Source organism: Amblyomma mixtum, chromosome 2 (assembly GCF_055824585.1).
Source record: "Amblyomma mixtum isolate Tamu chromosome 2, ASM5582458v1, whole genome shotgun sequence".
NCBI classification, from domain to species: domain Eukaryota; kingdom Metazoa; phylum Arthropoda; class Arachnida; order Ixodida; family Ixodidae; genus Amblyomma; species Amblyomma mixtum.
This window is the reverse complement of record NC_143013.1, coordinates 58,168,215-58,184,688: the sequence shown is the minus strand read 5'-3', so window position 1 is coordinate 58,184,688 and position 16,474 is coordinate 58,168,215. Positions and strand designations below refer to the sequence as shown.

The 16,474-nt window shown below is 45.7% G+C and overlaps 1 protein-coding gene across 3 annotated transcripts in view; it reads right to left on the bottom strand.

The window, feature by feature from the left end:
- The window catches only part of LOC149359429 (uncharacterized), a 215,525-nt gene that overhangs the window by 30,139 nt on the left and 168,912 nt on the right, over positions 1-16,474 (bottom strand). For all 3 annotated transcript variants that reach the window (XM_089571655.1, XM_089571656.1, XM_089571657.1), the window contains one exon: positions 15,425-15,788. In XM_089571655.1, the coding sequence (XP_089427781.1) occupies positions 15,425-15,788 (364 nt within the window). The remainder of the gene's footprint in view (positions 1-15,424; positions 15,789-16,474) is intronic.

Genomic DNA, 16,474 nt, shown 5'->3' with positions numbered 1-16,474 from the left:
TAAGCAGTTATCACAGCGATTGTCTGAACAGGAGCAATATTCCAGGATAAATAACGTTGAGGTTAAGGGAGTTCCTTCGACTCAGGGTGAGAGCTGCGTCGCAATTCTGGAAGAAATTGGCTCGAAAATAGGTTGTTCAGTTTCTAGCACTGACATTGAAGTTGCGCATCGAGTTCCTGCGAAAACCGACACCAACATCATAGCACGATTTTTTTCCCGCGTCAAGAAGGCAGAATTTATTTCCAAAGCAAGAAAAGCACGCATCTCCATGAGCTCCATCGGATTTAAGGTCCATGCTGACAATGACAAGCCCATCTACGTGAACGATCACCTAACCCCAGAGAACAAACGTCTTCTTGGCAAAGCACTGGCTCTGAAAAAAGAAAAAAACTGGGAGTTTGTGTGGGTAGACAATGGCCGTATCAAGGCAAGGGAGACCAAGGATAGCGACGTCTACCGTATCTCTGGAGTTGATGATCTTTCAGTCTTCACGTAAAAGGAGCACCACATATCAATAATCATCATGCACTTCTCACTAGACCACTTTAAAAGCCTCCTCCTTAATTCAGCTGATACCCATAAGTCTATTATTCATTTTAATTCTCGCAGTTTACCAAGGCATTACGATGACTTAGTAAACTTTTTAACGCTCGTTGATCACGCCTTTTCAATCATTTGTCTTTCTGAGACATGGCTGTCATCCGACGATGATAGGCTGTTTGCTCTTCCTGGCTATCACAATGAATACTATCACAGGTCAGCTGATCGACACGGAGGATCTGCTATCTTTATTTCTAACGCTATATCATACAAACGCCGTCACGACATCGCGTTTCAAACAGAAAAGTGCGAATCAGTATGGTTAGAATTTGACAAAGCAATTTTTGCTTCACACAGAAACACTGTCATTGGTAGTATCTATCGCTCACCATCCGCGTCTTACGAGCACTTTTGCCACGAACTAGAAGTCATCCTCCAAATTCTAAATCGTGAAAACAAGAACATTGTAATCGTAGGTGACATTAATATTGACATAACTGACATTTCTGACAGCTCTTGTTCTGTATACACAAACTGCTTTCTCGGCCATGGTTTGGAGTCACTACTGGCGTCACCAACGCGCATTGCTCATCGAGGCTCTAGCACCCTCATTGATCATATATTATCTAATGTCATTACGCCTCAAATCGCAGGAGTCATCAACTTTGATATCACGGACCATTATCCCACTTTCCTGTTAATTGAATGCCCTAATAACACGCCCCCCAGAAAACGCTATAAGCAAACATTTGATAGAAACCGGTTTGTTGCGATAGTGGCTGAGACTAACTGGGATAGCATACTACAAGAAACATGCGCCAATAAAGCGTTCAGTAAATTTTCTGCGAAGCTCAAAGAAATAATTAGCTCATGCACATCAGTAACTCCCATCACTCATTGGTATTCAGTTCCCCGGAATCCATGGATAACCAAAAGCCTTCTAAGCTGTATAAATAAAAAAAATAACCTTCTCAAAAAGGTTAGAAAGCAGCCATTTAACGTGCACCTAAAACAGCGCTATCAAAAATACTCAGATACTCTCTCCGCAGCACTTAAACGCTCCAAACAAGATTACTACCAAAATGAAATACTTAGAAATGGAAATGACACTCGTAAGAATTGGGTAACAATTAAGGAATTTCTGAATATAGCTGAAAACAAAACGAGCATAACGAAAGTCTCTGACGGTGAGTGTACTTTAACTGATCAAACTGACATTGCTAATGCATTTAATTCCTTCTTCTCGCGCCGCGGTTCCCCGCCTCCAAGTAGTTACTGTGGCCCTCGTCGATGCCCTCACTCTTTTTACTTGCGCCCTACTTCACCAGACGAAGTCTTCCAAATAATTTCTAGCCTAAAAAATACCGCTCCTGGGATCGATGAAATTCCTTCTTTCAAAGTAAAGCTGGTGGGTCGTGAGCTGTCTAATGTTCTTAGTCACATTATTAATTTAGTATTTAGGACTGGTGTTTTTCCAACTGAACTTAAAAAAGGTAAGGTGACGCCGATATTCAAGAAAGGCGACAAAGAATGCCTAAGTAACTACCGTCCAATAACTATATTGCCTTTCTTTAGTAAAATAATAGAAAAGTTAATTGTTAATCGCATAATGAACTACCTCATTAAATTCCAGCTGTTAGCACATCAGCAATTTGGATTCCGGCCTAATTACTCCACAGAACTAGCTTTAATTGAATTCACAGACAGTATTAAGCAATATATTGATAATGGGTTGTTTGCCGGTGCTGTTTTCTTAGATTTCACCAAAGCATTTGACACAATTAACCACACTATACTGTACACTAAATTAGAATCTCTAGGCATCTGTGGGCCTGCTTTAGCTCTTTTACGCAGTTATCTCACTAACCGTATACAAGTTGTCCAGCTACAAGAAACATTGTCTTCCCCTTTAACTATTAATTTAGGAGTGCCACAAGGTTCCATTTTAGGTCCGCTTCTTTTTCTCATTTTCATCAATGACTTACCTTTGTCCTTAATTCACACAAGATGTATACTTTACGCGAATGATACGACATTATTCACTCAGGATAGCAATTTCACAAGCCTAATAAACAAATTAAACATGGACTTACAGAATATTGTTTTATGGTGTGAAAATAACTTACTACAACTTAATCCTACAAAAACCACTTTCATGATATTCCGCTCTCATCAAAAGCATGTCATCCCGAGCCCAGCCATTTATCTGGGACATCATATTATCACTGCCTCCGAATCCGTTACATTTCTCGGCATCACGCTTGACTGTCATCTAAAATTTCATCTACACACCAAATCTATCAGTAAAAAAATTTCATTTGGAATAAGGGTGTTAATAAAAACTAGACTTTTCTTTCAACGCCATGTTCTCTTATCCCTGTACTATGCTTTCATTAACAGTCACCTTAATTATTGCCTATCATCATGGGGTAATACCTATCCATGCCATATGTCATGTATTTCTCATCTTCAAAATCAAGCGCTTCGAATTTTATCTTTCAGCCCATACACAGCCACTGCTTCACCTCTTTACTCTGACCTAAACATTCTGCCATTGAAATGCCTCCTTAATCTTAGGTTAGGTCTTCTAATCTACCGCGCTCGCAATAATAACAATCAACTTCTCTGTTTTTCCGTATCTTTCCTTTCTAATAGCAATAACACTAGATTCTCTGAACAAAATAATATGCTTCTACCAAAAGTGAACACAAATTATGGAAAACAAACTGCTTTTTTCTCCGCCATCAAAACCTGGAATTCATTACCACTAGCAATCAAATCCGCACGTTCGCAGCCCGCTTTCTACACTTTACTAAAAAAACATCTCCTATCAACCCATTCAGCTTCATGCCATGCTTAAGGTTGCCTTCATCTTATTTTATGTTCCCCACTCTGACAGCAAACGGTCATATTGTTAATCTTCTGGAACCTCTTTTTTTTTTCTTTCTCCGCCTGTGTATTATATCTGCATTTATTCAATGCCCATTGTTATCTGATGTCTTTTTGTGTTCTTTCTATTGCTCTTATGTTTTGCTATTTTATGCCTTTTTTGTTAAATTATGCCCGCTAACTATTGTATAACTTGTTCATTGCCGCAAATTACACTAATAGGTTTTAACTTGATTGTATACTTTTATAGCTCCTCTGCCAAACTTATGCACTTTCCTTATGTATTCCTGATGGGAGGTCCCCCAGACAGTTTTCACTTTGGGACCTCCTACTGTACTAACTTTTTTATGAAACAACTCATTTGTATTTCGTTTTAATAAACCTTCAAACGAGTATTAACGTCATTAATGAAGAGAGCTAGTTGAGTGTCACATGACATACCTTTTCGGAAACCGTGCTGACACGGATGAAAGAAATTTACTGATATAAGGAAATTGACGATGTGAGAGTAAATTACATGTTCCATTAACTTCGAACAAATGCTTGTGAGGGATATGGGTCGACAGCTCTTGCATGAAGATGGCAAACCTTTTTTTCGTACTGGAATCACCTTGCCTACCTTCCAGTCCTGTGGCACCACACCAGATGATAATGATTGCTGAAATATGTACGAGAGTATTAGGCTTGTGATATTTTTTGTGTTCTTGAGTAGTTTGGAGTAGTTTGGGAAAACGCTGTATTGTCTCAGGTTGCCGCATTCCTTGAGCATTCGATACCAGTTCGATAAAAGCGCTGGCAGGCAGCCCAGCATTAACGCGGGTTCAATCGCCCAATCATTCACCCGAGACTTTCGTGCGAAATCTCTAAGGAATAAGGGCACAAACAGGCTTATACATGGAGCTGTCAGCATCTGTAACGAATTTCCAAAGCGGGTCCCAATACTTTACCAGCCGTTTAAACGCACAGTTTTCAAACCTCGAACGTTCTTGTATATTTGGGAATTAACCCTTTGAGGATCGAATTATTTTGAAGAAAACTTTCCCAGGTGGTCAAATTACTTTATTGCGGATCTTGAATCTACAAAATGTATATAATCGAGAATAAATAGTAAAAAAAAATTAGGAACAGTACTTTGGTGCCAGCATCACTCACAACTGGAAAATGTTCAATAGAATAGAATAGCAACGGTAAACTAAGAGCAGCACCAATAAAGATAGAAATCAACTTTAGCCGCCTCTGGAAAACAGTGCCCACAAAGAGAAAACACGTTTCGCGCCACTCCGTTGCGATCCCGCGGCGGAATCGAAACCGCGTAGGTGCGTTGCCACAGAGGGCGAGAATACCTCGCGAGCAACGGTGATAGGCAAGCTAAGAGCAGCGCCAATAAAGATAGAAATCAACTTCGGCAGCCCCTGCAAGATAGGGCTGACAAAAAGAAAACTCAAATTTCGCGCGACTCCGTTGCGATCACGCGGCGAAACCAAAACTACAAAAGGGGTGTTGCCGCAGTCTGTGCCGCCGCGCTAAAGCTAGACATAAGTTCTGCTTATCTCCGTAAGAAGGCAGCACAAAATTCAAGCACTTCCTGTAAGTCCTAATAGGTGGCAGCACCCCCCAGTGAGCACGCATTGTTCTTTTGGCGCAAAATTTCAAACGGAAGATCGAAACCGTACCCGTACGGCAAAGACCTTGCGGGACAGAAAACCGCCGCCGTACATATACGGCAAAAACCTTCAAAGGGTTAAGACATTACGCAGCCCTCTCGGTCGACGCTCCAAAGCAGGCATTCTTACAAACCAGGAAGGGGCTTCGTACACGCTGGGAATGTACAGGGAAGAAATCATCAAGATTTTAAGAAAGTAAGCCAAACGTCCGGCTATACAGGCAGACTCGCAGGTATTGCGTGTTCTCCACTCAGGTGTCCCAGCAGTTCTCAGCAAAACAATGACGGTACACTCCCACACAGTAATGATCAATCCTTGTACGTTGTTCTGTATCCGGCAAGCAGTTGCACCTCCACCATGCAGTTGCACCTTCACCATGCTTCACCATGCACTTACGCCCATTCCTTCCGCCAGTAAGGATGCCCACAAAATGCATTTGCCGCACAGCAAAACTCGATAGGAGAGACAGAAGATGTGAAAGAAAAGGTGCACGAAAAGACAAGAAAAGGACAAATATGCCAAGCTAAGAGAGGGGGAAAATAATGGTGATTACAATTCTCGGTAATACAAGAATGGACATTGCAACTGAGTGGGGATACTGCTTGCCGGTAGTACGGTGCCTTTAGTCATCGATTCCAAACAAGACGTGCAGAGGCGGAACACGTTCGAGTTAGTGCTCTCGAACGCCACTGGTGATGCGCCATATATCCAAACGGAGCCATTGTCTGCTCTTCATCGTTCCTCCGCTCCTCAACTTAACTCCCCCTCTGTTTTCCTCTTACTTCCCTTTGACGCCTGAACAATAATCACCAGCTAACTCTTAAGCTGGGCCATATCCAACTGCACTCGAAAAGCAGCGGCGACTAGGAAATTCGTACTTCACTTTTGCAGTCAGGTTTGTGCTCTCACGCGGCTGGGTCGCTGTATAATCGTGTCGACGCGCTTTTGCAGTGTTGCCTATTTGTATTCGGCAGTGTTCGTTTTATAGAGTGAAACACCTGCCATTTATAAGCAATAACTTTTGCGCTACAACTCCAAAGTGGGCAGTCAGTATATGCACTCAAAAGGAGCACTAATATAGCCTTAATCACAGCATAAACTTCTGTAGGAGTTAGGCCTAGATCCTATCAGCTTTTGCCGTCGATCTGAAGCTGCTCCCTATACTGCACCCTTCTCCGCATTCACTGCACTCTCATGTAATGCCACCACTCCTAGCCACCAATCATAGCTGCCACACTCTGTGCAATTCTCGCTGCCTTGCCCTCATCAGCTTTCCTCCTCTCGTTTTTTACGGTTACACCGCCATCATCGCTGCTCAAACCATGAACGGGGCACGAACAGCAGCGCTACGCTAAACACGAAAGGATAAAAAAAGGGATTAAGCTGCCCTTTAGCGCGTTCCTTTTAAGGGGCAGGGTATTGCTATGGCTGGCAAAGGAAAGAAATTCCCTTTTCAGAACATTCAGCCTTTAGAAGTTAAGGTGAATTTAACCGAGGTTTAAATTTAATCTATATGCTGACTCCATAACTTCCGGTTCCCCGTTTAAAAGCCTCCTACCATTGCTAACAACATCACGTTGCTATGATTTGCAGCGGGAATCTAGCTGCGTTGCCAGGAGTAAGTAATCTGTATATTTAGTGATCGAAATCTATTCCCAAGCTTCTGGAGACTGCGCTAAGAGACTGCGCTAAAGGGCAGCTCACTTCCTTTTTACCGCACATAGGGTTATTCGTGGAAGGATCGAACAAAAAAAAAAATGAAAGAGGTAAAATGAAAACTTCTGAGCCAAACTGACCGCATTACTCGGTAAAGCGACGTGGCTCAACAACTAATAGAAGCATGCTGCTGGGGTAAAGGGAGGAAGGCGCGCAAAAAGGATCTAAGGGTGAATAACGGGACAGCCGTCGGAACTCAGAAAAAGTGCAGTGCACGTGTAAGGTTAGGAGAAATAGGATAAAATGTATAGGAAGAAAATAGGAAAAATAAAGAGGAAAGAGGTTAATCGAAGAGAGAAAAGAAAAACAATAAAAAGGCGATTATGAAAATACAAATTGCCAATTATCAAAAGAGTGGAGGAGAGTGAATTCAGGGAAACTAAAAAAAAATCAACGACCAAACTTGAGACGTCGGGAAAGCTTGAGGTGCGGAATGGGATTTACATTTCAGCAAAATAAGCGAGGAGGTGCTAACGCAATTCTCTGTCTTTGAAGTTACTCTAAAAGCTTAAATAATGTAGTTCATGAGTTGCGCGCCACCGTTAGTAATATAACTTTTCTAAAGTCCTAACAGTAGCCTCATTTACTATAGCGAACTACCAGAGGACTGCTCACCACTCTCGGCAGGCTGAGGGGATCTTCACGCAAGTAGATCTTTAGAGAGCCGCCAATTTTGCCGGTACATACCAAGCAGCAGCATAATGGAGCATGAAAACGCGAACTGTTGGGCAAGTAACTTATGAATAATGGTGAAACAGCGCAATGGCACATGCGCGTGCTGATGTCGTCGTGCGTGTGGCGTTCCGCTTTTTCCTCCTGTTAATGAAGTAGAAGAGAGATTTTCTTCAGCGCACGCCATGAACCGTATTCAATGCTTCCTGGTACAGAGACTTCCTTTCTTGTCACGCGAGTTTAACCTGTTGCACTGCATAGTTAAGGTACTAGGATCGGAATAGAGCATCTTCTTTTTGTATTTTTTTATTTAAAAAGTGTTCCACAGGGCATAGGTTCAGAAAGAGAGAACGGAAGAGAACGGAGGAGAAAGAAGGAGTGAAGACGACTTTCGTTCTGATAAGCGCAGAGGTTGCATGATGTAGCGCCCACATCATCAGGGCAACATCCCACTCGTTTCACTTTGACTGATGAGGAAAATTGTATACAGAGTCTGTGGACTTCGCTTTACAGTGCTCCAAAAATAGATTCCACAACGAATCATCTATTGAGTCGTGGTTAAAAATACTTGTATAGTGCACTTAGTGCAGCCTGTATTGATTCCATGTAAATCAGCGTCAACCAACATGTGAACTCCCTCGATGTCTAAGGTTGCCAAGGCCCATTGAAAGTTTAGTTACAGAAACGTTGAAAAGCCTGTGAAGATATCGACACGCCCGTACAGGGTTCGAAGCAGGACATCATTGCCCGGGGAACGACAGTCTACTGAATTCTTAACGTTTTAACGCGATATCGTTAAGGGCCTCGTGTCACAGAAAAACCAGTGTCGTCGTCGGCGGCGTTAGACGTGAGTGAAAAATCCCAGACGTATTAACAAAATCACCGAGTGGAAATTGGTCGAGTTCGGGAATCAAACCAGGGCCTCCGGAGTGTGAGACAAACAAGCTAATCACCCCGCCACGCCAGCTCGATGGTTTAGATGAATCAAGGCGCGTCTAGTGAATAAGGTGTTGTCTTAGAATGGTGCTTTAGAGACATGTACTGTGATGTATATTAGTAAATATTAGCATGGAATTGCAAAAGTGGCAGTTAAGCCAGTAGCAAAGTACGTTCCCGGTACTTGTCTTCGCTTGGCGCGCATGTAGCGCCATCAGGCGGCGTCCCCTAAAACCACTCTCTCCTCCTGCTCCTTGCAATGTACGCCACTGCCCCAACAGATAGCGCGCGACGGCAGTGCCTTCTAAAGCCCCTAAATGAACTAAAAGTAGCGACATCTCCTCCGTCCTCCTCCTATGCCGGCGCTCCTTCTCTCGGCTTCTCCCGGGCGCCGATGGTGGCGGCACCTAGGCCGGGAGCAGCTAGCAGACGCTCCCAACCATCGCCCTTTGGCGCCCGGCAGACCGCGCGCCCAAATGAACTTTGTGTTGCGTTTTGTGACTTGGCTTCGGTAAAAATGACATCATGAAATGAGAGATTGAAAAATCAGTTACTGTAATAACTGCCCAGACCAACGTTGGATTGCTTTATAGAAACTTCTTGTTCTTCGATCGCTTTGACTGCGGAGCACACGTTGGAAGTGGCGCGCGCGAGCGAGTTCGCGGCACTAGAGTGACTACGATCGCTCGACGAGTGGCTTTCTCGTCGCTCGCGCTTGGGCGCGCAGCGGACCGCGCGCCCGCATGATTTTTGTTGCATTTTCTGCCTCCGATTTGGCCGCATTGAGATTGTGGCGTGGGAGATAAAAGGCACGAAAAAATATATAGAGCGTGATCTTTCATAACTGAAAAAAGAATAAACAAGTGTTAACACGTCACCACTCCGCATTAAAAGCCATGAGGAGGTTTTCCAATGTCGAACTTTGGAAATGGTCTGGATCATTGCGCGCACCCCTGCGTTAGTGATTCATTTAACACCACCTGTCCACGTTACATAGCTCCACGCAGCGTGATTTTCGCAGGAATTAGCGGCAGCGACGACGGCCTCAACCCAAAATGTCTGAAACTATGTTTTACAGAGGTCCTTGCTTGCATTCTCGAGTAATATCCACGCAGATATCGAGTATTCAAGCGACAGGTGCGCTAATGTGCCTACGCACAGTAACGCCCGATTTCGGTTTAGAACCCTGCTTGAAAAATACGTTCAGCAATGCGCGCAACATGAAAGCTAGACCTTAATCGCTAGCAGCATGAGCCGCAGGAGCTTCAACAGCAAGTACTACACCTTTGGTGTCGAGTTCGTGAGCGAAGGAGTGCAACTGTAACAAAACAAATACGTCTAGCGATGCGTTCAACATGAAAGCTAGACCTGCACCGCGAGCAGCATGAGTAGAGTAGGCTCAAACAGCGAGTACCGCCCCTTTAGTATCGAGTTCGAGAGCCCAGGAGTCCAGGTGCAGCAACACAAATACGGCAAGCAATGCGCGCAACATCAAGACTGGACCTGCATAGTGAGCAACGTAAACGGCGGGGCTCAAACAACATGCGAACGAGCCCGACTGAAACCAAGCCGACACGCCGCGCAATGCGAGCAACATTAAACCTGCACTTCAGCACGGCTATCGTACCCGCTAGCGAACGAGTCTATTTAAAATCATGCCAAACGGCATTTAGTGCGAAGAAAGACTGCAGCCGCTGGCGCTTCGCACCAAATGATCCGAAAAAACACGACTGACAACTGAAAAACGACCACTTATCTCACAAAGACGCGGATCCACAACATTATCGAAGTTTGCCCAGCCGATCCGCGGCGGCCGCGTTTCGATGGAGGCGAAACGCAAGAGGCGCCCGTGTGCTGTGCGATGTCAGTGCACGTTAAAGATCCCCAGGTGGTCGAAATTATTCCGGAGACCTCCACTACGGCACCTCTTTCTCTCTTTCTTCTTTCTCTCCCACCTTCCTCCCTTCCCTTACGGCGCGGTTCAGGTGTCCGCCGAGATATGTGAGACAGTTACTGCGCCATTTCCTTTCCTCAAAAACCAATTTACATTTACATTTACAGCCGATCCTGCGCTCCCAAACCTTTCGGCGAGCTGCGTTGCTTTTTCTGGAAGGAATTACAAAAAATCTTTTGGCACTGCCACCTCGGTTGTTGCATCTATAAGCGCAACAGAAGCTCGGCATCGCCCCAACACGTAGACGCCGTCAAAGATAAAAAACAAACTCTTCCCGCCAAAACTGTCGCGCAGAAAGAAAATGAAGCGCGACTCCCAGCCCCGGCAATGGCGCCGGCGTCTGCTGCGGAGCCAAAAAGCGCGCGCTAACACGTGACTACGGCGCCTCGGCCAATGGGAGGCTCGATTCTCCGGCGGCGCGCCAGGAGAGGAGGAGTGTCCGAAACTTCAAAGCTTTTCGCTACTTTTGTTTCATTGAGGGGCTTTAGTGCCTTCCGCTCGTCTCGTTCGGGCGCAGTGGAGCCCTGTGGGGACGCAAGAATCACGCGGTGAGGGACGAACGCAGCTCACATCCAAGGAGCGTTCACCACGAAGCTTGTGGCTTGCTGCCCGTTCGTTCGGCGCGGAAGCTATGCTGACGTTCATGGCATCGGGTTTCTTGAGAACGATGTGCGAACAAATTACGACTGCAACTTGAGTCCCGCGCGTTTCGGCAAGGCGCCTGGCAGCGCTTCTACGTGGTTTGCGGCGCCGCGCGTCCTTTCAACCGTACGTAGCATCAGCAGCATCAGTTTCACGTGACGACGAAGGCGTTCGCCGTGAGCGAAAGATCCCGCAAGGATAAATAAATAAAAAAGTGCTCCACCGCTGCACCACTGCGCCCAAAGCGGTATGACTCCCAGGGATCTGTGAACATAGAGAATGACCTTCTGCACATATGGGAATTAACCAATTACGCTATCCGCAATACCCTCAAGGTGGAGCTTGAGTGTGCCCTCGAATTTTTTCTGTTATCTGAATAAAGCCAGCAGACACATTAAGGTGGACGATGTATTTGCTGTACCAGCTAAGGTAGTAAAGCTTAGCCGAGGGTGATCCTGCCTGACTATAAATAAATCGCGTGCACCAGGAAGCGCAGGACGCGTCTCACTGCGTGTGCGGATGTTTTCTGTTGTGCTCGGTTATGTTGCGCCTTGGCTTTCATGATATATGCTGCATTATCGATTGCAAGTATGAACATAAGGGCAATGTGAACAGGATTAAGAACAGTTGTCTAGGTGTTCGCTGTGAAGAAAGGGTATGTGACCGTTAATACCTCTGTAGAAATTGTATTACACTTGACGGTGGTGGTCCCCGAAGGCGGAATGGGGCTAGCGACCATGATTGAAAAATCTTCTATCACCAGTAAAAGCGCCAACCGTCTCACGAGACAGATCTCTGGAGCCTTTACCACAACATTCGTAAAAATAACTGCGTGGGCGTTGATGTGCTGGTGCTCACAGAAGATTAAATGCCGCTGCGTTCCGAAAACTTCGCAGTGCTGATAGTTTTCAGACACCTTCAGTTTTTTACCTTTCATTAACGGCTGCCGCCATATCAGTTTCTTCCACTTTGTGGATTTCTGTTTGGCTCTTTTCTACGCTGAATTTTTTTCGCTTCCATTCATTCTTCGCTTTACCTTCTAACTTTCTTGTTCTTTTCTTCCCGCAGTAGGTTATATTCTCGCCCATTTTGATGGCTACCCCCTCTTGCGCCCTTTATTGTCCTTCTGTTCTCCATGCCTCCGTCTCTTCCCCTCACTCCCTTCTTCGAAGCGCCCTGATCTTATTGTACCCGTGTTGAAACAGGCGCTTTGAGAGGCTATGAATCTAGAGTGTTCAAATTCCCAGTCGCTGTCAAACTGGGAAGAGTAGTGCTCCAACTACATGGCAAACTCGATCGCCGTGGAGAGATTCCGTGATTTCAAGCGAAGTTGTGGCGCCACCATCACCGCCAATTAATCTAGAGGCATACTCGCAATCACCTTCAAGTTCAAACCAAACATGTTAAAAACAAACTGTTTACTTGCTACAGCATTGTAATCACTCTTGAAATTAATTTCATTGTTTTGGACAACCTCTATCTCATTCATGCACTTATAAGGAGGCTGGCGTTTGTCGTATTTCTATAGTTGGCAACAATGTTATTTCAGTTGGCGTAGTACTTTGTAGCCCGGACTGCCTTTATTTCTGCAGAATGGTCCAGGATTCTGAAGTTCGATATTTTTTCAAAGACGATACTGGCCTGATTTTATTCCCCAATCCGTTGGTGCGAGCGCTCCGTGCCCGAGAGTGCACGCAGAGGCTGCTGGAAGGCGCTCGATATATGGATAGAGTTCGGCGCCTCTCCATCTCCTCGATTTGCTAATCACTTGAATGATATCGGAGGCCTCCCTGCAGCAGCGCTTCATTAGTTATCAAGTCGATGGGCTATCAGTTCGAAGGCCTTCGAATTTACCGTGTTGGGGGGTGGGGTATTAGGATATCGCTGACTCCGTTGGTTTCTTGCAACCGGTAGAAGCTTTGCCCTGCAGTGTCTATTTTTTACGTACAATTTTTTTTCTCGCTGCTGGCGGCCTGTGGCGGCCTTCCCGAAAATTCGTGCACGCAACGCGTCGCAGTCTGCGCTTGAAAAGATAAAGCCATATTGAGTGTTTTTCAGCCACTTTGCGCGATCTGATTTTTTCTTGTCTTTTCCGCAAAGTGGTTTGGTCGCACTTTATGTCTCCTCTCGCGTGCTTTTCTCCGCTGAAAACGAATTTTGGTCGCCAGTTAGCGCCTGTTTGTCTGCTGCTCGTTTTCGCCCTTCGCTTGTATCGGCCTGTGCTCCTCTAATTATGTTTTGCAAGTCTTCGACCTCATAAAACCCCAGCAGAATAGGCTCTCGTTAAAAAAAAAACACGCTTATGCGTCACGGCTAGCTACAATGAGCTTTATGCGCAGGTGCTCAAGTTACAATCGCTACTGCTTCCAGGCCTCAAGCACGTGGCACGGCATCCAAACAATGGAACTTTTCATCCACACTTTAATTAATGCAGGCTGATTAGATTTAGAGCTTGAGACCTCATGAATAAGCGCTGAGAAGATAAAGTGATCTTCCTAGTGCTTGCACGTCTCAATTCCTGGGCTCTTTGAGAGATCTGAGCAGATAATTAAAAATTGCTTTCATTAGCTCTCAGATAATTCCAGCGATGCATGAAGTTGCTGCTGCTTCACTTTTTTCATGAAGATTGCCCATTCCAATGGTTTCAAATCCCCTTGGGAGCCACCGCTTAGATGACGGCTTTGAAAATTCAAAAATATGGGGTTTCACATCATCCAGAGTGTAAGAAAGAAAATGAAGCGACACGAGAAGAGAGTGCGATAGGCCGTTAGGCTTAGCGGCTCTGGCTGGGTACTGACAAAATTATTAGTATTGAGCAACTGTTGCGGAACGCTCCAGTATGTTTTATCGATTCTGCTGGCCATGACGGCCGCGGCGTCTGATAAACGCAATAATTGCGCGCCGCCTACTGCTAAATGACTGAAATCACTTGAACTGCTGGGCGCAGAAACTTCTTCATGCCTTTTAACTCTAACGCTCAGGGCAATGGAAACAATGTTTTTCTAAATACAGAAATGTACAGAAAAGAAAGAAATCTTATCTTCATACAAAGCTGCCGACAACTGCACCTCTTGGAGTTGCTGCTTTCACAATAATAGGCCGTAATCAGCCACGCTTTAAAGCTTAAAAACGAATGACTGACCGTAGGAACAGCAGAAACGACAAAAGAGTGATTCGAATCATGAGTAAACTTCACGCTTTATAACCAGCAGTCACGTCGATGAATGCATCGGCAGCGCAGTATTTCGCATGAAGCGGACAGGCATGGCACGGCGCTTAGCACTATTTATTTAAAACTATTTAGTCGGAACCCTGCAAAAACTGGAGCCCTCAGTCCAAATAGGTCTTTGTTATACGCTACAGGCAAGGCGCAAAGGCTACTTTATCTAATACACATGCGCACTGATATCCAGCAGTTTGCCGATGGCACGAACTTTGCTTTCAGTGCACGAAAGCGGTCGAATATCACAACGTTGTTTCCTTTCCGAATGACTCCGTCTGGCTGAGCTGCTAGAGAGCGAAGGGAACGAAAGAAGAGCAATAGAAGGAAACGTGAGAGAGGCACCGTAGCCGAGGCCTGCGGATGAATGTCGGCCAGCTGGGGTTCCTTAACCTGCAGCGCCATCGCATAGCACGGGCGCCATTCTACTTTTCGCCTCCACCCCAGAACGCAGCCGCTGTGGCTAGGATTCGACCCCGCGACCTCGTTCTTAGCAGCTGTAGGCCGCGACCCCTGAGCGGCCGCGACAGCCTGCACTGGCACCGATGCTTATCGGCAAGAGCTGCTATCTTACTATTTTATACTACTTAATCAGTTTACCATCATTGCGGAGCATTAAACAGCGGCGTTAGCCATACGTGCCTAAATGTGAAAATAGAAACGAAAGCAAATAACAATTTATGAAGCAAAGCCAGAAAGCATTCAAATTAATTATGGTGTGTAACTTCATCTCCCGTTAATGGCAGGAGCAGAAAAAAAAACAATGAAGCTTGGGACGTTATTGAAATGAGGTAGGGACGCTGGTTCCATTCGTGTGACTAAGTGCGCGAAGTAAATGCATCCGAGAAACTTAGTTCTGCTTGGACTCATGCCGACTTAATATTTGTGACCTATGCGAGTCGAAACATACCATGCTTGAACGAGGAAGTCACACGGAATGGTCTCGTGATTAATTGCTCAATCAAAAATGCACAAACGTGCAAGTTGACGTCGTGATGGAATTGATGTAATGGCCGAGGTAAATTTCCCAACAATTGCGCTGCATTGCGCTGATACTTAGGAGTTATCCAGGTCGCTCTGTTGTTTTAGGTAACTTCAGAACGATCGCTTAGATCTGTAGTGGAGTAATAATATATTAAGCAAGATCGAAACAACCCGGGGTCTCTTTTCTGGCTTTGTAGTTGCACTCACCGTTGAGAGGAAGCCGGAGACGCTGCATCCCACGGAGCGGCGCCAGCGGAAGTCATGGCGGATGTACTCTCCGCGGAACATGACGTCATGCGAGGCGATGACGAACAGATAGACGCCCATGATGAGGTCGGCCAGCGCGAGGTTCTTGATGTAGAACGAGTGCACCGCGTTGGGCTCGCGAAGCACCAGCCGTCCCACCAGCACCAGCAGGTTTCCAAGACAGGCGACCAGCGCCACAACCCACACGGCGACGCGCAGCACGACGCTGTCCAGCAGGTGTGCCAGGCTGCTGATGCCGTCCCCACGGGGCTCGCACACGCGAACATGGAGAGCCGACGAGCACAGGCTGAACTCGCTGAAGTAGCTGCGAGCGATTACAAGGGTGTCTAACTCTCTTGATTTAACGAATACTCACTCAAAGCACATCTGTAAGCAAGCCGTTTAAGCACACTTAATTAGAGCCAGGCGCAACAGACACCTTCAACAAGATAGCAATCGCAAGCGCTTATGCTCGTCGTCCGGCAAAATGAATTGTCTTTGTTGCCCGCTCTTTTCATAAAGCATTAGGTCCTTATCAGCCCGGCAACATAGCTTACTAATTAGGAACGTGACCAGAATATTTTGGGAAACAGGACAGGCTATGCAATGTGTTTCATCGATCGCAGGCAGACTCTGAGGCACCGCTGAAAATGAAGTTCGGCTGCGTTTTGCTCACTAAGTGGACACCAGGCGCAATTTGACTTTTGCTCGGATCTTCGCTGCCGCACAAAATAGCGCCTTCTCAGGTTACTTCGCTAGTCCAGGGACGGCCCAACATTTCCGCGCCGCTAATACAGCGTTGCAGCTGCCTGGTGGCGTCTCAAGCATGAGATCACATGGGCACGTCCCATCATATGGTGACGCTTATGAAATCATATGAAGCTTTTGTAAACGCCATATGATGTCTAAAATGACACGTCACCACCACTTCGTTCACTAAAACCTTCACTGTTGCAATCTTTCGGCTTAAGAAGAAAAAGTTCATGATGACGGTGTTGTGGCATTGATCAT